Source organism: Ambystoma mexicanum, chromosome 6q (assembly GCF_040938575.1).
Source record: "Ambystoma mexicanum isolate Mex_15411 chromosome 6q, UKY_AmexF1_1, whole genome shotgun sequence".
Taxonomy (NCBI): domain Eukaryota; kingdom Metazoa; phylum Chordata; class Amphibia; order Caudata; family Ambystomatidae; genus Ambystoma; species Ambystoma mexicanum.
In genome coordinates, this window is record NC_090937.1 from 989,464,686 (window position 1) to 989,487,517 (window position 22,832).

A 22,832-nucleotide genomic window follows, 5' to 3' on the forward strand; every position below is an offset into this window, starting at 1 on the left:
CCCTCCGACCAAGAAACCTATAAAGAAATTCAATTTAATCCAACGGAGCACTTCAGGTCATTGATCTCTGAAGTACTTGATGGAGCAATTGAGAGGGAAGTGATCACGGAGAAGACACAAAGGTATTTAGAGAATAAATATCCCATCACACCAGTGATATACATCCTTCTGAAAATACATAAGAGATTACTGAAGCCACTAGGACGCCCTATCATCGCGGCTACTGGCAGCCTATTAGAACCTCAAGTGAAATACCTGGACAAGATCCTTCAACTATTAGTACAAAAGACAGACACTTATGTTAAGGACACCATGCATTTCCTCAGCATGATAAAAGATGTGAACTTTATTGAGAATAGAGATATACTTTTTACGATGGATGTTACATCATTATATACCAACATCGCACACATGGCTGGAAATGAAGCTGTCGAATGGTTCCTTCTCCGATCTCCGGATTGCCAAGGGGACAGATTGTTTGTACTCCCCTTTTTGAAACTGGTCCTAATGAATAACTTCTTTAAATTTGGTGATAAGTACTATCTTCAACTATCAGGAACCAGCATGGGGGCGGCGATGGCCCCGGCATATGCTAATATTTATATGTTCTATCTAGAATATGAACATATTTTATCATCACCAAGCTGAACACAACATCTACCTGTCTTTGTGAGATACATTGATGATGTATTTGGAATTTCGTCGGGCCCGGAGGATGAACTACAAAAACTGTTCGAGACGATGTACAATATGCATCCAAGAATCAAATTCGCAAATACCACGAGCAGAACTAGAATAAACTATCTCGATGTAGACATCTATGTTAAGAACAGATTGGCCACAAAGATATACACAAAAACTACTGATCGTAATAATCTATTGATGGCAACCAGTTTTCATCCGAAGCGTACAATAGAGAGTCTTGCACTTAGCCAATTTTTACGTTACAGACGGAACAGCTCTGAACCAGAAGAATACAGACAACAATCTCAGACACTGTGTACGAAGTTCCAAGAACGTGGCTACAATCAAACTTGGATTTCAGAAGTCGCGAGAAAAGTGGCAGCTACAGAGAGAGAGAGAGAGACCTTACTCACTCCTAAACATCCTAAAACTGGACAATCACTCGTCTACATGACTACACACTCACTTCAAAGTGGCAAGATTAAAGGCATAATCAAAAAGAATTGGCCCATGTTGCAGATGGACCCTACATTACAACATTTATTTAGTGAACCTCCTATGTTAGCTTATCGCAATAGTAAATTGTTGCGCAAGAGCTTGATTAAAGCCAAGATATCTACGATTGATTCCTCCAACAAGCAATACAAAGGTACTGTTCCTTGCCACAATTGTCAGCATTGTGGAAATATCATGAAAGGCAACACGATTACACATCCCCACACAGGTAAAACAGCCTTGAAACATTCAAGCACGTGTAACTCTAAAAATGTGGTGTACGCACTGAAATGTCCGTGTCGACTCTATTATGTACAGATCACAACAAGAAAAGCTAAGCTCTGCTGGACCAAGCACAAGTCAAATATACGGACACAAAACCTCAAATCCCCAGTGACATCACATTTCTTTGAAGCGAGACACACAATAGCGCAACTTAAATGTTTGACATTAGAACAGGTCTCCCTTGGAAATAGAGGGAGGGGACATTATCAGGAAATTACAACAGAGAGAAGTGAGGTCGATTCATATGCTGGACTGTATGCACCCGAGGGGAATGAATTGTGAAACTCTTTGTGCTTTGTGTGACACGAATATGTATATATTGGAGCCTCACCCGATTTGGAACAGAGAGTGCTGTTTTTCGCTCTAGAACTGTGCTTAGTGAGTTATTTTATTGCCTAGTATGGGTGCCCATAGTGATTTACATCTTGACCCACATATTTACCGAAAGGGGCACCTCATTGTCTCCATTTTTTGCTACATTTTTTGCTACACTGTTGTGGTACTCATTTTCTTGCTGTACTGTTGGGGTACTTATATGTTTGAAGATGCGTCGATGCAGATTCATCTCTATACTCTTCACATATTTGTTGCATGAGCATGTTGAGTTTGATTTAGTTTTTAAAGGATCCATGGAGACACAATACACTAGATGGCTAGATGTCGTAGATGGACTCTGAGCAAGCGACTCCACAAGATCAGTGATGTAGCTGAGAATTTGCCGGACCACGCCCACATCCGCTATCTTATAGCCGGTGGAGACTTTGTACCCACCAGCATACTGTAGCAGCCACTATATTAGGACTGTGAGGAGGGACTCAAGCGTCTACTTTGTGTGATGCGAGGTCCCTTCTCCCGCCCGACCATCGAATCATTTTTATTCGCATTAATCCGTTTGGATCCAGTAGGGATCAAGGCACCTTCTGCTGACGTGACATCTGAGGGACGAGATATTTGTCTCAACACTGACAAATTGATTGTCATTCTCAGAAAAAGATGACTACAGGTTAGAATTTGCAGATTACCGCGATGTACATGGACGGTGTGAAGCTATCACGTTGCCATGACTACCCGTGATAAGCCCCTTCCAATATGGGACACATGCTACCATTTACGCATGTGCGCCGGTTCCCATGACAACGTTTATACATTGTGCTCACTGCTGCCCGGCTTCGCGAGCAGACGGGCGCGCTGCATTTCCTCCCGCAGTTGTAAGTTTCCATTTGCATTTCATTCAGTTTAACTAGCGCTACAGACGTGAAGCTGACTTAATAGCAGTCCAGCGTTCAAAGCTGGCTATTAGTGACTAATATAGACAGTAAGCGTTTGTTTTTGATGCAACTTAGCTAATAGTAGGAAATAGGGCGTTGGAGACGTATTTGTCCCGATAGCTGGTACACAGAGTCTGCATTGCTGACCGAGTGGATAAGTGCATAGATTGACGGTGTTAAGCCTAAGTACTGTATGTAACCCATAGAATTAAGCCGCAAATGCTAGGTGCTTATGGCATTAGAACACTACTCGCACAAACACGCTTGTGGCATTGATAGCACAGTGATACTTCCCTCTACTTCTTTTGTAGTAAGCTACACCCAGACTGGATATGCTGGCCATGTGGAGAAGGCTGCGCGATGTACCACCTACAGCCTCGATATAACCATTCTCATTTACCACTGCCCCTGATGTGACCGAATTGGTCTTGACTACGGGTTTTGACAGAAGGTTAGTCAAATGTTTTTCACAATTGTTGAGCGTAGATTAGTGACAGTATAGTCTGACCCACTATTATATTTATGTGTTATCTACAGACACACATCACGAGTGTGAACTGAAATTGAAAGCAAAGCAGTATCCGCCCTGAAGAAGGAATTTTTCCGAAACGTATTGGCACTTAAGATACAACACCGTGGACACTGCCCACAGATTTAGATCAAATGGAGACATCAATATAGGATATGCAACTAGGTGCAACAAACATTATATGTATCTGGCACTTGTGGACTGCTACACGAGAAGCCATTAAGGAATGTGACAATATCCTATATGAAGTATATGTCTTGATCAGATCTAACAATTGATTTTACTGATCTCACTGCTGGTTCGCCACTAGGTTGAATTACCTGTTAGGAGTGTGGCATCACACATCATCTATTTATGTTAAATACCTGTTACATTGTTTTTTAACACTATGCTATGTTTTTTGTTAACACTATGTAATGGTCTTTGTTTGAAAATCTTCATGTGAACTGAGTTTTTTTGTTGATTGAAAACCCTCACTATAAAGTATGTTTATTTGGGGAAAAGAATTGATGTCTAAGTTGCTATTTACACTTCATTTGAATTATTGTAATTTGTGTTAACTTCAACATTGAACTTTGGGGAGTTCTATCCCATTGGAGTGCATATAGGGACTACCTGTCAGCATATGACAGGTTCTGTTCTGTTTGTCTCTGGTGGTCTAGAGACATATTCAGTCCCTCTGACCTTGAAATAGGTCTAATTGATATTATTTGAATGCTGGAACTGTGCGCTGCTTCTACACTGAAGTACTTTAGCTTTACTTATTGGAACTCAGTAGTGCCCCTCACCTTCCCCCCTTTCTATTTAGGGATATGTCAGGTAAACATTTTTATGAGTCGGTCATCTTTCATCGGGCAAAAAAGGTGTTCAGGTCGCAAAGCAGGGTTAGAGCCTCAGATTGTTCTACAGGGTAGGATGGGGTAACAGTGCAATATGGAATTACAACCCTCGTATTAGAGGGTTTTTTGGTAAACTCAGAAGGATGGGTTTTGAAATTAGTAGGAGGGTTTGTGAGGCGAACAGGAATAGCTAGGATCGTGAAATTAACAAGAGGGGTTGTGGAAACTGTAGTATTATGCCTGAGCAGGTTGGGAGTGTGGGAAGAAATAATCAGAGGGACGGGACAGAAAATGACTAGGAGCATTCGGGTAGGGCGTAGGGAAGCGGGGAGTCTTGGATGGATAATCTTTGGGTGCAAGCGGGTTGGAGATCTTAGGGGATTGGCTCTGGGCGTAGGGGTCTTTTGATCTGGGTAGGAGATATTTAATGGAAGGAGGCATGGTAGAGGTGTTTTATCCTTCAAAAGCCTCAGAGATTTCGTCCTCTCCTTTCCCCTCGGTACAATACTGCATCTCCCTTGGGTTATTAACCTGACTACAACCTCGGGTTCCCCCATCCTGGTGAGCCTTTCTCACTCTCTCACCCCTAAAGTTTGGATCTGTGCAGATCACCCTTCATTGGTCACCTGAAGAAGGGATTCTCGAGGTTTGTTATGTGAGATAACCCTCAGGTATTTCCCAGATAGGAGTAGAGGATCAATATTGTTCTTTGAGGCCTTCTTGATTCTATCCAACAAGGCTGTTGCCTGACATAGAACAGTGGTTTGCGGAAACATATGTTCTGTCTTTAGCTCCCAGTCCAGGGGTGTAGTCAATGATCGTGAGAGGGCGTCGGCAACCACATTTTTTGTACCTGGGATAAAGGTTAGCCAAAATTGTACAAAGAAATGTGCCCATCTGGCCTGACGGCTGTTAGGGCATTCAAAGGACTGAAACATAAGCAGATTGCGATGGTCAATTTGAAGTTATGTTTCTTGTTCTTCTCTTAAGAGATAGTGCCTCCACTTGGTACATGCTAATTTCATGGCTAACAGCTCTTTTTCCAATACTGAATAATGCACCTCTGATGGCAGTAAGGTTTTGGAATAAAATGCGACTGGGTGTTCTTCAAGGTCATCACCGAGTTGTTTGAGGACTGCACCTACTGTCTTAATAAATAAATAAAGGTTTTGTGTTTGTCTGGCATTTTCAAAATTGGAGCAGTGGTGAAGGCGGATTTCAAGGTCTGAAAGGCTTTGTCTGTTCTAGATTCCCATAAGTATTTAACTCCCTTCTTGAGCAGAGAGGTTAGTGCTAATACAAGGTTGGAGAAATTAGGGATGCATTTCCCATAGAAATTGGCAATGCCCAGAAATTGCTGAAGTTCCTTTACTGAATAAGGTCTCTTCCATTGCAAGATGGCTTTAACTTTTCGTGGGTCCATAGATAGTGTCTGGATAGTATAGAGCCAAGATATTGTACAGAAGGAGCATCAAAAGTGCACTTTTCTAGCTTCACTTGTAAATGATTATCTCGCAGCAGCGAAGGACTTGTTGGACATGATTGGAATGCTCAGCAGTATGAATGGAAAAGACAAGAATATCATCCAGGTACACTATAAGTGTGTGAAAGAGCAAATCTGAAAATATATGGTCCATAAACCTTTGCAAAGCTGAAGGTGCGTTTTCTAGGCCAAAGGACATGACTCTATACTCCTAATGGCCAAAAGGTGTTTGGAAAGGCCGTTTTCCATTTGTCGCCTTCCTGGATCCGTATGAGGTGATAGGCACCGCAAATATCTATTTTTGTAAAGATGGTGGCTTTTTGAACGGCATCCAGTATTTCTGAAATGATGGGTAGAGGGTACCAGTCTTTCACCGTGACTGCATTCAGGCCTCTGTAGTCCAGACACGGTTGTAGGTCAGTGGTCTCTTTTTTAGGTTTTAAAAAAATTGGTGCCAGCCGAAGAGACCGAGTCTCTTATAATGCTATTTTCTCAGCGGGTGCCAATCGGAACATACGATTAAATGGTACTGACGTATTCAACATCAATTGAATGGCACAGCCCTCTGGTCGATGAGGGGGTAAAGATTTGTGTTTCTCCTTTTCAAACACTTCTGCAAAGGCCCAATATTTCGGTGGTATGGTGGTGACTAAGGACAGAGCAGGAGTAGCCAAAGGGCGAGAAGCAGCAAATAATACTGATTGCGGAGCAGTGCACATGAGGCATGTGGATATGCAATGCTTGGAACGCAAACATAAGGTGTGAGCCTTGCAGTTTATGTAGGAGTTGTGAGTGGAGAGTCATGGTATTCCTAGACTAATAGGCTAATGAGCCACCTGAATAAGATCCAACTGAATCCGTTCTTGGTGGTGATGAATCAACATTCCCAGCGTACAGTGCTATACATAATAGGACCACTTTCCAGAAGGCGACCATCTACTCCTTCCATGGGAATAGGTTCCTGCTTCATATGTAGCGGTATAGTCATCTGCTTAGCCCATGCCTTGTCCATGAAATTTCCTCCTACACCAGAATCCCCCCAGGCAGATAACTGCATGGAATAGTAGTCAGTAACCTGTAAGGTGACTTGTAAGACGAAGAGGAGGGCAGGATGTTTTAGAGCAGCTAGTACTACTCCGCTGTCATGTTGAGTGTTATAAGACAATTGCTCCCGACCGTGTATCACAGTTAGGATCGGGAGGTGGAGTTTTCCCTCCGTCAAAGAGCTTAAGGACAGATCTGTAGTAGATGGGTATCTGAACCGCAGTACATGCATAAAGCTTGTTGTCTGCGTCTATTCCATTCCTCAGATGATAAAGGTCCTCTGGCAGCACCTACTTGCATAGGCTCACCGTTTTCTCTGTTTCTGTTGGGTTGTATGAGAGGAAAGGTTCTGATGTTTCTTGCATTCTTGACATCTCTCTTGTAAGCGGTAGTCGATTTGAATAACTAACTGGATTAACTGATCCAAGTTTGGAGGTCGAGGTACCCTTCAGAGCACGTCTTTGAGATCTTCGGATAATCCTTTCTGGTACAGGGTGAAACATGTCTGATCCGATCAATCCTCCTGTAGGGCTGGTTGTTTGAACGTAGCGCTGTAAGATCGCACATGATTCTGTCCTTGCTGTAATTCCAAAAGCTCTTCATGAGCTGTATATGCCGGATCAGCACGATCAAAGAGACTTTTCAATGCAGTGATAAAGCCTTCATAAGAGTCATTAAGAGGAACCAAGGTAGTAGCCCACACCAAGGCGCTACCTGTCATGTGTGTCACCATGAATCCAATCTTGGCCCTGTCAGTGTCGTAAGAAACGTCCATAAAGGAAAACTGTACTGCACAAGCATCCAGAAATTCCTTTAGGTGTTTAGGGTTTCCAGAGAGTTTCTCAACTGAGGCCTTAGCCCCTATACGACCTGAAGGTAAAGCATCATATGCTTGAAGGGCCTGTCATAGGCAAGTATTTTCTGCTTTAATATTCTGCACTTCTAAGGTGAGATTCTGGACTGCAGCCACCAGTTCCTGTATCTGAGCCATCTCTGACATTGGGTTTTTGAGGCGTTTTCGAGGCGTTTAGAGGTCACCTGTGTTCTTGCTTTTGGGGTCTCGCAAGTAAGGACGGTTCTCTCTGGCTGCCAGGACCCCCTAAAGTGAAAACGGGGTGAACCAGCCACCAGAGAGGCTGGTCCCCCAAGGAGAAACAACTCCTCCGACAGGGAAAAAGCCCTGATGGATGCTGGTGTAGCTGAAGATTCGAACTGATAAGAATAGATGATGTAGTAGATAGCAGAGAACTTGAGGCAATATGAAGAAGAACCAGGATGCAGTCTCTAGGAATAGAATAGATGGCGAGAAGGCAGTGGTTCCCCAGGGACAGATCTGCATGGAGGATCCCGGCACGTGGGCAAGAGGAGCAGAAGAAAAAGGAGGGACAGAATCAAAGCGAACAGCGCTCTGAGGAAAAGCAACAGTATGAAAGGGTAGGAACGCGCATGTACTAACAAGTATTTACAAAGAAACAAAGTTGCAATGTGAGGAGCCAACGTTGTTCTCCATATTTGTTTGTGAAGTAGCGAGCCCCTCCTTCCATTGCGTACAATGTACGGTTAACGTGACAGCCATCTTGGGATTTGCCTATGTGGTCCTTGCTGTGTGGGTGGCCATTGGTTGGTTGGCAAAGTGTTCTGAGCATTGGGAAGGCGCTTGTCTCGAGTCTGGGGCAAAGGAAGGACCATAGAGGGTGTTTAGATGTAACACTACTGTAATTTTCAAGAGGTTGTTCAACTGATAGCTCTACAAGAGACTTGGGCAACAGACGTAGTTCATCTTGATGGCTATTTAGCATTCTTTTATCCAGCTAAACAGACGTTGGAAGTAGAAATTCAGTTCAGGTGGTTTGTGTTTTGGCTTCTTTGGATACCTTTTATACTGAATGTCCTATAGTCAACACTGGTTGCTATCAATTTGTGAAATTGGTAACTGAGTATTATCCTAGTTAATTATCAAGCTACTGGTGGCAAATATGGTGCCCTTTCATAATGTTTTTTTAATGGTGATTTTAATTCAAAGATGGAGGCAGCAGCCGGGTCAGACGTTCATGATCTGGAGGCGGCTCTTGTCCAGGGGATGGTTACACCCAATCTAAAGGATGTCTTCTCAGATGGTGATGGGCTGTATTTTTAGACTAGTAATATGAACGGGTCCGCACTTAGCTAATCGGAGGATACCACTTGATAGTCCCGGAAATGTTACCTTTTGGGGCCCACAGGGGCATTTGATGATTAATAAAAAAGAATCACCCTAGGTCTGTACCTCCTACACAAGTCTTACATAGATTTTACACTTTGCTGCTTTCCAGGTGATGAGTGCTGTGGAGAATGCATCCTGTCGCCTTCAGAGTGGTGTAATCCTTGCACGCTGTAAATGCACGCTAGACAAACTGACACGTGATTGATAATAACTAACCTTTTTTCATATAGCAATTGCTGTGGCTTATTTATCAACTTCAGAAAGATTGAAGCTTGAGTCCTCTCTATGGTCTTTGAAGCTGAGCTTGCGGGGGTACACATTAACACACTCTGTTATTGTGCCTATCATGCAGCAAAGAGAAGCTATCTCAGTGAGTTATGCACTTGGTGCGAACATCTTGATTCAGTTCACAGTAAGAGTATCCATTTCTGGAGGGCAAATTCCTCTTTTCCAAATTGAGACTTTTAAAGCAAGTTAGCTGGTTACAGCACTACAAAATATCAACACGTTTTTGTTTCGACGGTTTTTTTGGTCCCAATTCTGAAGCTATTAACTGATTTTATTTATCGTGCTTTCTGTGTTCTTAATCAGACGGTGCCAGGTTAAATAATGTATGTGTAGCACCGGTATGTGCTGTGCTGCTTTCCATGGTTCTACCTTCTTATATGGGATATCTATACTGAGTATTGCATGTAGTGTAACGTGCAGTATGGAAATATAAAATATCATGCATAGACATTCTAATTAATTTTGCCAGCCAACCCTAGACATTTCTCTGGCAGCTCATTCCAATTGGTTCGGCATGTGAGGGTCATGGAGGCTTAATGACATCTCTCCCTAGCTGAGGTTTAAATACATTTGCAACCTTCTGTGCAAGAGATTTAGTATGTTGAAGTCTGTACACAGCATTGCTTTTGCCTGCTTGAGAGGTGTCCATGAAATGATGGTAGCATTGCCCATATTTAGATAAAGAGCGTAAGATTAAGTAGTTTTATATAGCACCCTTCGCACAATAATGTTTATTTCAATGTGCATGGCTCGGAAAGGAAAACGGACCGATTGTGTTAATGTTAATCAGGTAGCGGGAAGGCAAATGAGCCTGTGGTTTTAGTGGGTGCAGATCGGAAGTACCCGTTAGCTGTTTGCCAATATGAACATCTCTGGGTTTCCGGTGGTTGGTATAGATGTCTGCAATTCAGCTGTATGGGAACCTCCCAGATTGTAGTGGTTGTTGATAGAAGGTGGGTAGGGTAATAATTGGTTAATTACACACCTGGCTGGTCGTTAGAGTAGGGAAGTGTAAGATTTCCAAGGTTTTAGTAGTGAGGAGTTAGTTGAGGGGGAGCGGGGTTCGGGTATTGTCACTTGCCAGCACGTGTCTGTATACGTCAATCAGAGAGGCAGGTGCTGTCCAGTGTCCTGCAGTAGGGGATCCATTAATTGGCAGGATATCCAATGGATGGTAACGTGAGGTTTGCGTTGATAGATTTAAAGTAGCCAGATTAATGGTACATAGTTATTAGTTGGTTTCTGTTAACTTTCATTTATTTCAAAGTAGTTGGATTAAGAGCCATGTCTTGGGCTGCTTCCTGAACATTAGGTGGTGCACTTTCAGCCAGATATGTTTGGGTAGGTTGTTCCAGAGTTTTGTGGTCAGCACGAAAAAGAGGATTCTCTTTTTCATTTTCTTATTGAAGTTAGAACCATCAATGCTGCACTCGCCCTAATCCCCAAGTGTTCAGGGAGGAGAGTAGTGCTGGACCCTCCTTCTGATATGAGCGATGGGCGGTGCATACTGCTTAGAAATTAATCCTTTTCTTGATGGGCAGCCAGTGGAGAATACGAACATACCTTCGATATGTTCAAATTGCTTAAGTCGTCTTCGCGCTGCATTTGGGACTCTTTGGATTTTTCACGATTTGGCAATATGGGAGTTTGACACAGAGCCTGGTTTTAGAGGATAAAATAGACATGTTTGCTTATCATCTGTAACCCTGGGCCTGGCAATATGGGAGTTTGACACAGAGCCTGGTTTTACTGGGTAAAATAGACATGTTTGTGGGAACTAAAGAGTACGACGTTCCCCTACTTTTCGGCCTAAAACTTCAGCATCCCCTTACTGTATGCAGCACAGTCCTGGAGGCAGTGCTGTGACTCCTTCATCGTGGTTTGAGATCTAAACACACTATTGTGTCATCCTACTCTGCACAACGTAAGAAGCACATGCACCGAAAGATGCTGAAAGTAGACTAAATGCCCGCGAGGAGTTAAGGGCGCGCTGTTGTCTGCTGTTCGGCTGGGAGGATCTATCTGGTGCCCTGCTGGTGCTTTTGCTTGCCGTGAATTGCCGTGAATTGACGTCAATTTGTGCATCTGTGGAAATCATCATTAAACACCTGACCCGCTCCATTCGCGTAAGCCTATCAGCATATCAGCTGAGCTGATAGCAGTTTGACGCGAGCGGACCGAGTGATTGCTTGGACACGTGACATCGGTCACGTGACATTGGAGACACACCCCCAGGAAGTGACATTGAAATACAGCACAGCGCGACCCTTGCAGCGTGAAGCCTGCGAGCAGTTAAGGGTGCGCTGTTGTCTGCTGTTTGCGGCTGGTCGCGGTGGTAAGTACTGAAAGATAGAATCAGAAACACTTCCAGTGACCTAGGCACAGTTGTGGTGTCGATCACAGCAATGGAAACACAAAAACCAAGAACTAGGCTACAAGGGAAGCTAGAGGAATCCATTGCACAAATATCCAAAAACCACGCCCCTCACATGACAACCGAGGATAGTAATCCAAACGACGATAACAAAACAGAAAATATACCCACACAAGGTAACAAAAAAATACCAAAAAAAAATCCAAGCCCAATACTGACAGAGGAAAGTGTTCCCAAATCTCCGAAAGAGCAGTTGCTGAGTATAGAGAACGTAACGGAAAACCACCCAACAGATTTAAATCGACCTAACACACACAAGGTGCAAAAATTGAATGCTGTGAAACATGTCGAAACAAACACTTCTATGCCTCTAAACAACTATACATTGAACTCACACCTAGACGTCCCAATGAATAGTAGCCAAAGAGATACACGCGTGGCGCTGAGGAATCCATCTGACAAGATAGCACACCCAATTCAACTAATAGATAAAAAGAGGACGACAGTAGGTGATCAAGAATACTGTGGTACCCCGTCGCGACAAGAACGAGCTAAAGCGGCAAAATGACACTGGCAATCTACATACACACCAGCTCAGATTCACAACATTGATCACAGCAAACCTGTAGCACGCAGAGTTGCTCGACTTTCTCTTGATATAACCGAGATTGAGGCCATAATGGAGTCTCAGGAAAAAAGAAATGAACTTTTTGATGGGGTAATTACGCCTAAAAATCTAAAAAACATGAAGACCTCAACGCCAATTATACGAGCAAGATCTAGCTCACTTGGTGATAAAAAGACATTTCATTTGAATAAAGTGTTACACAACCACAAGACGGAAGAACCTTATGCCTCTCCTGTGAAGGTAGCAGCGGAACAGCAATCCCATTCACAGGAATCTCAACAAAGAATCCCAACGACCATGTTAGATCTACAAAATACGTTGGTAGCAGTCCTGTCGACTGCAATGATTCCGTTCTTAAAGATACAGGAATATATGGCTGACTCTACTAAAGACCAGGCAACGCTGCTGGCAATGATAATGACTAAACAAACATATGTGGAAACATTTATAAATGCTATTCAAGATCGGCTAAATGAAGAAGCCGAAACATCCAGAGTATGGCAATCACGATTAGCAGAACTCGCAAGAGTCGACCGGGTAGACAAACAGAACCTCTTGGAGACTGTGTCAACGATTACCAAAAAACTGATGGAAGGAAAAAACAAAAAAACAGTCGTACATGATGGAACATAAACAATACGCAACAAATCATACGCAAACTGAAGCTAGAAACAGAATAGAAGACAGATCAAAGTTCACAATATGAAATTCAAATTATCCCGATGGCCCCAACAAACTTGACAATATCCTTACATCCCGTCAACATTGAACCACCTGTGTGTACCCCGTTCGATATATTTGATCTCTCAAAGCGTGGAATTGTAGGACAAGACCTGATAACTAGACTGAAAGGTAAAAAAACGACAAAAAAAATTCAAAATGGATCTCGCGCATTTCTGAGAAAAATAAAGTTAACACAGAAAACATTATCAGAGGAGCCTAATATTAACAGCAATCAGAATACTCTCAAACAACAAGATATACAACAAAAAAGCAAAGAAACAAAAAAGACGATAATACAAAAAGATTTTACCAAGGTAGATGCGAATGCAATGAACGAACCATTGGATGCGCTACTGGAGATAATCAACAAAAATATACCTGGCCAAGTGGAAAATCCTATTCCAATAATAGATATATCAACAGCTGACAATATGAGTGATTATAATTCCATATCAATTAACTCACAAGATGCGACTTTGATCATCGTGGATGAATATCAAGATACGGCAAATGAACAAAATGTAACTGAATCTCACGACGAAGAGGCATCGGACCTCGATTTGGAATATTCAACAATATCCAATGATGAAGCGTGGTTAGCAAGCGAGTCGCAATCTGAAGATAGCACCCATAATAGCCTGTTACCTCAACCTAGTCCAATTTTAATTAGACCTAAATTCCAAAATCCACAGGATATAACAGCCGCCTATAGAATAGCTTTATATCCAACGACAGCTAATACAGAAGACCCGGTAATAATGAATAGAGCCAACATTTTACGGCTGTTTAAAGCAATCCCAGAAGTGGAGAAAATAAAATCGGATGATCTAGACCTAGTATTCTTTCCAAATAAGCAAGATATGGAAGAGGTACAAATTGATTTTTTTCAGTCAAGACATAATGCAAAAGGTTCTAGCCACGAAACATCAGTTTTAGAAACTAGGATTCGGCATAGAGGAAATCTTTGTCACACGGGCAGTCGCAGAAAGAAAAGCAAAAAACCTGGCTCCATTTAGGAACCACAAAGCAACTAATAATGAGGACCAGAGCAAAGGGACAAAGGCTTCGCAAAAGCATAATAACTCAAGACCTAAGAGGCAGACTGAAGACGATTCGCTCCATCATCCCATATGGCGGGATTACCGGGAGACCCCACATATGAAACCAAATTTGACGTCTAAACAAATTGGAAGGAAAACCTATTTATAACAATCAAAAAAGAATGAACCCCAAAAGTGTAGAATAGCACTGGGATCGTGGAATACTAGAGGAAATAAACATCTCCTAGGAAAACACTCAAAATGCTTGGTTAATTTGGATATCATATGTTTGCAAGAAACATGGCTAACGGATCAGGTGATTTGCGATGGCTTTAGTACCCTAATTCATCCGGCGATTGTAGCACAACAGGGTAGACCAGCAGCAGGAATGCTGATACTAACAAAAATAGTCCCCACATGGACAATCATAGCAAGTAAAAATATACATCCGTGGGCACAGTATGTAACTATCAAGATTGCAACAAACAACAAGGACGACCCACCTGCTGCAGGGGATAACTATGTGATATCCATATTTAATATATATTGGAACCCAAATGCAATGTCGGAGACGAAATTTATTGACTCAATATACAATGAAACCGACAATGTGGCCATCACTAACAACAAAATGGATTTCATTATAGTAGGAGACCTTAACTTTCATTTATTTGATAAAGAAGGTAGAAAGCTAGATCCTACTTCACTGTCGAGTAGAGCAGAAAAATGGATGAGAGAAGTGAAACAGAGGAACATCTACTTAAGTGACCAACCAATAGACACCGAAGGTAAACCTTTACCAACTTGGGCAAGTGAAACTTCCAATTCAATTATTGATTACATATTTACTTCAGAAAGAATCAGAAAATTAACCACTTCAACAGGAAATTCATCTCAGCAGGATAGCAATCACCATTTAATCCAGATCGAATGGGCCAGTCAACCAGGCATTGATCAACGAATAATACTACCTGACTTGGAGCTAACAAATGGGATGAATAGACTCAGGATAAAACACAACCATATGGCGGAAATAGTCACAACCTTTGAAGATGCACCAATTCAAGATAACATAAAAGTGTATTATGGTTGGATACTAGAAAAATACCAACAGAAGGAGGAAAAGAAGATCCAACAGCAAATGCACTCACATTACTTCAATATTGAAATCCAAACATAAAAGAATCAACACTACAAAGTTCTACGAAAATTGCGCAAACTTGGGGTACCTAATTTTGAAATGGAAATAAAAAAAGAAAAGAATAAGTATTCGAATGAAATAAAAGCTATCAAAGCATCGATAAAACAGAATGATGCAGAAGCGATCTTGACAGCACTTAAACAAAAAAATATGCGAAATCTATGGTCAATGTTGAACATATCATCGACTAATCAAAACATGATCCAAGAAGTCGACGCAAGCAGATGGGTGAAGTACTACTCAACATTATACAATATTATGGCACAAAAAAGTATGAAGCTTATACCAAGAGATGATGGTCCTTGGGACCTTAAATGGGAGAATGAAGACATTATTAGTACCATCAATTTACTTAAATCCTCGAGAGCTCCAGGACCTGATGGTTTAGCAAATAGCGATCTAAAAACAGCTCCAGTCCAGTGGGCCAAGTTCATGAGCCATCTATTAAGATTCATTGAAAAAACGAAAAAGGTACTTCAGACTTGGACGACAGCGGTCTTGATTCCAATTTTCAAAGATGGAGATAGAAAAGATCCGGTCAATTACAGGCCGATCGCATTACTGGACCCCTTGGGAAAACTATTCGCTGGTTTCCTCCAAACAAAGCTGACTCTATGGGCGCGAGATAACAACAAAAAAGCCAAAAGACAAACAGGATTTGTAAACCGAATAGGCACCAATGTCAACCTCCTACTGCTGAACATGTTGAAATATGAAGCAATGGCTAAATCACAACTACTATATGCCATCTTCATAGACTTAAGAACTGCCTTTGATTCAGTCAATAGACAACTGTTATGGGCTAAGTTAAGAGATTGGGTTGCCCTCCAAATATTCTGAATCCTATAAAAGAACTATATTCAAATACGTCGATATGTGTTCGATTGACGAAAGAGGGAAGAGTGACCAAATTTATTCCATCGGAAAACAGACTGAAGCAAGGCTGTCCTTTGGCCGCATGTCTCTATAATATATTTACTTATGATTTTGGAGAAAAAATACAAAACAAAATGGCGAATCCGCCAAACATTAACAATGAAACAATCCAAACGCTAATCTATGCAGATATTATTATTTTGGACAAAACATTAAAAGGATTGCAACAAACAGTGAATAAAGCGCAAGAGTACATGGTGGACAATAAGTTACAAATCAATATTGACAAGACAAGAATAATGAAACTGATTAATTTAAAAACAAAGAATCAACCTAATTTGAAGATTCAAATAGAAAATCAAGTGATCTTGACAACCAAAACAATCAAATATTTAGGAGCGTTAATCAATCCATCAGCAAATGAAGCAGAATGGCGACATCACATTGAAGCAAAAGCGAGATCTTTGGCAAAACAAGGACGTTTCTTCCATGCAAAATATGGGACCTTTTCTCTAAAAGCCACAATTCTGCTGTATAAACAGAAAGTAATCTCAATTCTGACATAATGAGATGGCCGTACTATGAAGCACTATTCTGGAGGAAAACCCTCGCCCTACCTAAAACATTTCCAATGAACAGACTAAGATTTGAATTAGCCTTACAATCAGTACAATCAATAGTACTGTGGAAACAAATGGACTTGCTAAGAAAAATCATGTCTGAAGAAGAAATACCAGCCTTGGAGATTCTAAAAGAAAAAAGGAAGCTCTGCACATAGCAGCACTAGTGAAATGGTCTAATGAAATCAAAGCGAAAATGAGAGCGGAAGAAATCAGAGGAATTGTTACTTAATAGACCACAATATGCAAAACGGAAATTACAAACGACCGATTGGTAAGAACAATAGAAGCACAGAAAAAGTACAAACGACACTTGCATGCAGAAACAGAGGTGAGGGCACTTAATTACCGAAATATTTGGCACAATTCCCCAGCTGCAGTATTCGTGACTTCTTTCTGCGGTTTCGATTAAATATATTGCCGACCTGTGAATACCAAGCATTGATAGATAAAACACATAACAAATCAGATGCCTGTCGCTTCTGCAAACAAATGAGACCAGAAACTTTATTCCATTTGATTATGGTATGCCCGGCATTGAAAGAGAAAAGAGACTTATACAAAGATTTCTTTAAAATTTCTGAAAAACAATTGACAACAGAGGAAAGATGGGCGGAACTCCTCGAAGGAAGCAATCAACGCCTGATGTTCACTGTGATCAAATTTTGGACTGACATTACTAGAGGAAACGTAGATGTTTAAATAGAAGGATATTGTCTATTGGATATATAGGGACAAATGAAAAGTTTGTTATTTCAAACAACACATTTTAAATAAAAAACAAAAAAAAGACACGTTTGCTTATCATCTGTAACCCTGGGCCTGGCAATATGGGAGTTTTCACAGAGCCTGATTTTAGAGGGTAAAATAGACACGTTTGCTTATCATCTGTAACCCCTGGGGCCTTTTAAGAACCTTCGACTTCCAGTGATTGACAGCCATAGTCAAGATTGCACCACTTTCTTGACCAGGCATCAAGACGTTGTTTTATTTCCCCTCTAGTCGTATTCAAAGCCCATTGATACAGAGGTAAATAGTTATGTTTTTAATTAACACTTAGGGTGCCTTGTAAGTATGTGTGTATGGAAATGTTAACGTGAACATCAATATACGATAAAGCCAAAGCCACATTACATGGGCTGTTCAATTTATGTTTGCGTTCAGAAGACATTAATACACTTGTCCCGATAAAGTTGAGTGCAGGGTGTTTTTGTTGTAGTTTGTTGTACACCCTACTCTCACTTGTGGCATCTTCCCAAGGTTTTCACTCTTACACAATAAAGAATGACAAATAATTCCTTTAGCTCGTAAACCTAAGAGGAGGGTTTCTCCCACATAGTCTATGATGAATGTCTGCCCCTGCAGATAATATTAACTAAACAGGAACTGAGCAGTAGTGTGTTGGTGAGTGGATCAATGAACCTCACTCGTAACAAGTTTGGAATGATATATACACAAAGCAATCACATTCTTGCATGTCTGGGTAGCTTAGACTCTGGCCATTTTATAATCCGCCAGTGACTTTCACAGAAAGCGAATTTGCACATGTTAACGGTAGGATACTAGCTATTCATGTTGTGTGAGACTTTTGGTAAACATGCTTGATGAGACTATGATATAATATGTTATTTATAACGCGCTTAATGCCCAGATGTTTCTAAGCGCGGACCCGGGGATCGAACCTGTGTTGCTCTGAGGTGTCTTAATTCCAAAGCGAGCACGTTGCCACTGAGCTATCCTCCCAAGACAAGGGTTATCAAAGCGTGAATTGTATCCTGTAACTGTTAGATCAGTATTACAGCTGCATTGGCTGCAGTAACAGAAAATCGTTGAGATCTTTAATGTAGGGCTACCCCACTGTCATTTTTTTAAATTTCCTCTCACAAATGTGTAGTGTGCCCAGATTTACAGGTACACCACTTGCATAAATTGCTAGGTAAAAGTTGAAGAATCCTTGGAAATCTACACACACATCAGAATAGCTGCTGATAATGTTTGTGCTAAAATTGCTAGATCTTCATCCGTGGGTGAAAGGAAAGCTGGCAGCTAATTTTCTGAAACTGTACACCATTCATAATGCACTGTGAATAGTAGAACCAGGCTTGTCTTGATGATCTAGATTGTGTGTTTGTTTTCAGTAGCTGTTCTGAATAATAAGTAAAGTCATAACATTCGGATTGGAAAAGTATCGAACTGCCCCAGACTGACGATTAGGATGTCAGTATCCGTTCTAGAATTGCGGCTTAGAATATTGCTCCAAGAACGACTTGTCCAAGCTTTAATAGAGAACATTTCTTAAAGAAATGTAAACAGCATGCATATAAACCACAGACATGGAATAGGATCCTGGCTTGCTTTTGCACTCTTCTATTGTTTTGTGCCTCGCTTATTTTTCTTTTTTACTTTGAGCTGTTACTGTAAGGTCCTATGCTTGACAGACAGCTGGATGTTACTATAGCTATACAAGGACAATGTAATGTGCTTTTTACTCGAATATGAACTTAAAGTACTCCTGTTTTATTGGTAATTTGACTTGTGTATTGCAAGTATATTATAATCAAAATGAAACATCAAAGCAATGAGTAACGTTCTGAGACCAATGAAGGACTTTTGAATGATTTCTCTAAGTTTTTGTGAAAAGATGCATGCGAGTAATTGATACTGGTGCACTTGTACATAATTTTTCCTTTTGCCTTTCTAAAAGATACTCCAGTTTGAAGAAATCCTTGCGAATCCATCCTTCAGGGAACACTTCCGAACATATATGGAAAGGATAGATAAGAGGGCTTTAATTGGATTTTGGGAGGCTGTGGATTATTTGAAGACCGCCAACAAGGTAAAATTATCACTTTTATATTATTCTCAACTTCTAATCGGATAGAATGTAAATCGGCTGCAATCATTCCATAACTGTAGTTGATTTACCAATTCATGTTCCTGTGCCTAAATAAGGATTTATTTTGTCAAAAATTAAGTGAATCCTTCAAAAATATATTTAAATATGTTATTGTATTATCCTCCGATCTATCTAGAAGTGTACACTTGTAGTTGCATGGTTTTAAGTTATATAAAAAGTAACCTGTGGGCTCACATGATGTGGTTTTACTGAGTAGTTGTCCCTCTAGCAGTTGTCTCATCCTTCAGATACACACATCCATCTCGGGAAACAACCAGTGTATCTGTATCAGGTGCAGGAACCAATGTGAGACAAGTAGACAAGAAATAATGTCTTTTACCATGGTATTCGGCACAGCCCCTCAGCGGCTACTTACCAAGCCAAATAGAAGATGGGCAATAACTGTTCAGCAAACCTTTCTGGTGGGAAATGTGGTTACCCTTGGGTTTACTTTGGAACTTTAGCAACAGTGAGTTGATGCCAAGCACGCCAGCCTGGATGAGGAGAGGGAGAGCTTTCCTGTCCTTGTGCTCACTTCCAGGAATATTGAGGACTTGATTCAGACCCTTTTTTTGGACTTTCATGGAAGACTACCACAAATCGAACAGGTGCAATAACGAGTGAAGCATCAACTAAAGTTCTCTCAGTGGGCAGGCTATCTGATTTCTTTTTAATGGAGAGGGCCGAAGGTCTGGAGGACCCAAGTCAGCAGTTCTACAGCAGCCCATTGTTGCCAGTTTTTTTTTCTGTTCAGTATATGTACATGAAATCTGTTCCAAAACATCCTGGATTACAGAACTAAAGTAGGTGTAATAGTCCCTACGTGGGTGTGGGATATTTGTTAACTAACCTTCTAATATTTTTGGGACTTTTAAGTAAGGTTCTCCATCACTAGGGTTCAAACCAGGTGGGAGACTTTGCTCCCTTTTTTTGTATGTATTGTTTATCGAGTTCTAAATAATGTCAACACAGCACTGTCCATGTCATTGGGGGTAACATATGGGGTAAAGGGGGGATTGCAGTGCATGGTATGGGGTATTCTGGCCCTGGGGGTTGGATCTGATGCAGAAATGCAAGGAGCCTTGGTGCACCTAGGTATTGACTGAAGAGTGAGGTCTTGAATTCCTTCCTGAACTGCAAACGTGTTGGCAGGGTCAAGATTTCCACCGGCGAGGGGGAGGTGGGGTGGTGGGGCGGGCGTTGGGGGCTTGCAGGGGGGACGTCAATAGTCAGGGAAGTGGCAAGAGAAGGTCTGTTTCCTATTTGTTTCATTTCATGGTAGTTTCATCTCTAGCCAAGCAATGACCATGCTCTGGGAGCCTACCTGAACCACAGGATTCTTTTATAGTATTTTGTCTGAATTGGGGCGCCAGTCCTGCTCCTTTAGCATGGGGAAAATGTGATTTAATTTCTTTGTTTCCTATTTGAGTTGTGCCGCAGCATATGGGGTGGCCCTAAGCGAATCACCAGAACACTGGTGAGGATGGTGGCTCTGCCAAGGCAGCATCTCTGAATTTATGGTGTAAGCTGATAAGGACAATCCCATTGTTATAAATCGGAAATAGTTATATCAAAAGTGCTTGAAACTGATTTGTCAATACTAAAATGGTGATTTTCATAGAACAAAAGCATGTCGACATAATAAATAAGGAATGAACTTCACATCACAGCTCCCTTGCTCTTTTCTCCCGCTCAGTCCTACTACCTTAACCCTCCCCCCTCCCCCTTAGCCTCTTGCTTTACAGATCCACCAGCGCTCCAAGAGACCACGCAGGTGGTGACAGTACGTGATATAAGAACCTTTAACATAAAATAACGTTATGATAGCGTTTGTAAAATCACCATTCTGAAAAGGGAAAACCGAATTGAGCAGTTTTTGGCTTCCCCTTTTTTTCCCTCTTACCAATATATTTATGCCAGTCCTATTTAGGTTAGTGTTTTGGGGAAACACGTTTTGCAAAAGCTATTTTAACATGTACAGCCCGGATTGATAGGTGCCTTTATATCATCACTCTTCAGATATGCAATCTAAATAGAGAGACTGTCCTCATGGAAAGAAGTCACGCGGAACACATGCCTACATATCTAATTCCTTGTTTCTGAGTTGCTTTATCTTCAAAATTTGAGAGCCTTTAGAAATGGCATTCTCTTGTATATCATTGGAAATGTGCATTGATGAAACACCATGACTGGTGCAGAGGGTGATACAAAAGTAACAAATACTTTAGTGCTAGTTATTGAAGTAGCATCATGCTCGCTCGCTCACTTAAGCTAGGAGTCCGTTGACAGATGCTATTTCCGACTTAACTATCGTAAAAGTGCGAAATGTTAAGGGATGCTAGATGGAAAAAAGAGGTAATGATATTTTGAGATTGGGCTAGAGAGAGCTTTGACTCTCCCGCAGATGTATTACACACCTGTCTTTCAGTTCATTATAATCTTAGTTTCATTAGTTGATTATATATTGGTGGATGCATTCCTCCTTTCTTCTAGCGGTTTGTCCACTTGGTGTCCAGTTTATCAACTCAAATGATTGTGTGAGTGATTTTGACTTAGTTTGTATGCTTGGCGCAAACATGACTGCTGCTGTGATAAGCCAACTACCAATTGAGTGGCACAAACCTTTTTCTGAGAAATTGATAATTTCTCACATGGTTATAAAGCAAATATTAAAGTAAGTGTTTTCAAAACTAAATGATAAAGCCATTATGGTCACTGTACTACATTTAAAACAAATTAGAAGTCTTGTTTTTGTGATTGATTTCATTGCTTGAAAGGTGAGACATCGCCATTTTCATATGGCTGATAAGCTACAAAATCCTTGGCAACTAAATTTGTATTTTGGCCTCCTTTTGTCATCTGAGAACCTGTGATTGGATTGGCGGGCTGTCAGACCAATTTCACAGTAGGAAAGTAGGGCAGGTGCTCCCCATGCCCATGGCTATGCAGGTGGGAGGCTTGTGCATACGAATGGGGCTCTGGAATGCACCCTTACCTGGGTATTTTTACCAGATGCCCATCCATGGAACAGCCACTAATGCTTCTGGAGAGGAGAACATCAGCTGTAGGGCAGTAGCACTTTCAACTGCCAGCTCCAGTCAGGGAAGTAAGGGAAAGGAATGCAGCTGCGTTGAAAGGGAGCCTACACCCAGGATATGCATAGGATCGGGCAATACTCTGAGTTCTCCTAGACACCCTGGATCCTTTTCTCAGGTGGCCAGCGAAAGCCACTGCTCTTCGATCCGGACCCTTAGGGTGGAGAAGCGAGGGAGGATCACTGAGGTGGAGGGTCCTCAGAGTTTGGGAGTGGGTTATCCTCACGGGTGACATGGTATCCCCCTTTCCCTAATTGTGAC

The 22,832-nt window shown here is 41.4% G+C and overlaps 1 protein-coding gene across 2 annotated transcripts in view; it reads left to right on the plus strand.

Annotated features, from left to right (window-relative positions):
• SNX25 (sorting nexin 25) overlaps window positions 1–22,832 on the plus strand; it is a 1,900,476-nt gene that overhangs the window by 1,241,584 nt on the left and 636,060 nt on the right. For both annotated transcript variants that reach the window (XM_069631510.1, XM_069631509.1), the window contains exon 8: window positions 19,285–19,416. In XM_069631510.1, the coding sequence (XP_069487611.1) occupies window positions 19,285–19,416 (132 nt within the window). The remainder of the gene's footprint in view (window positions 1–19,284; window positions 19,417–22,832) is intronic.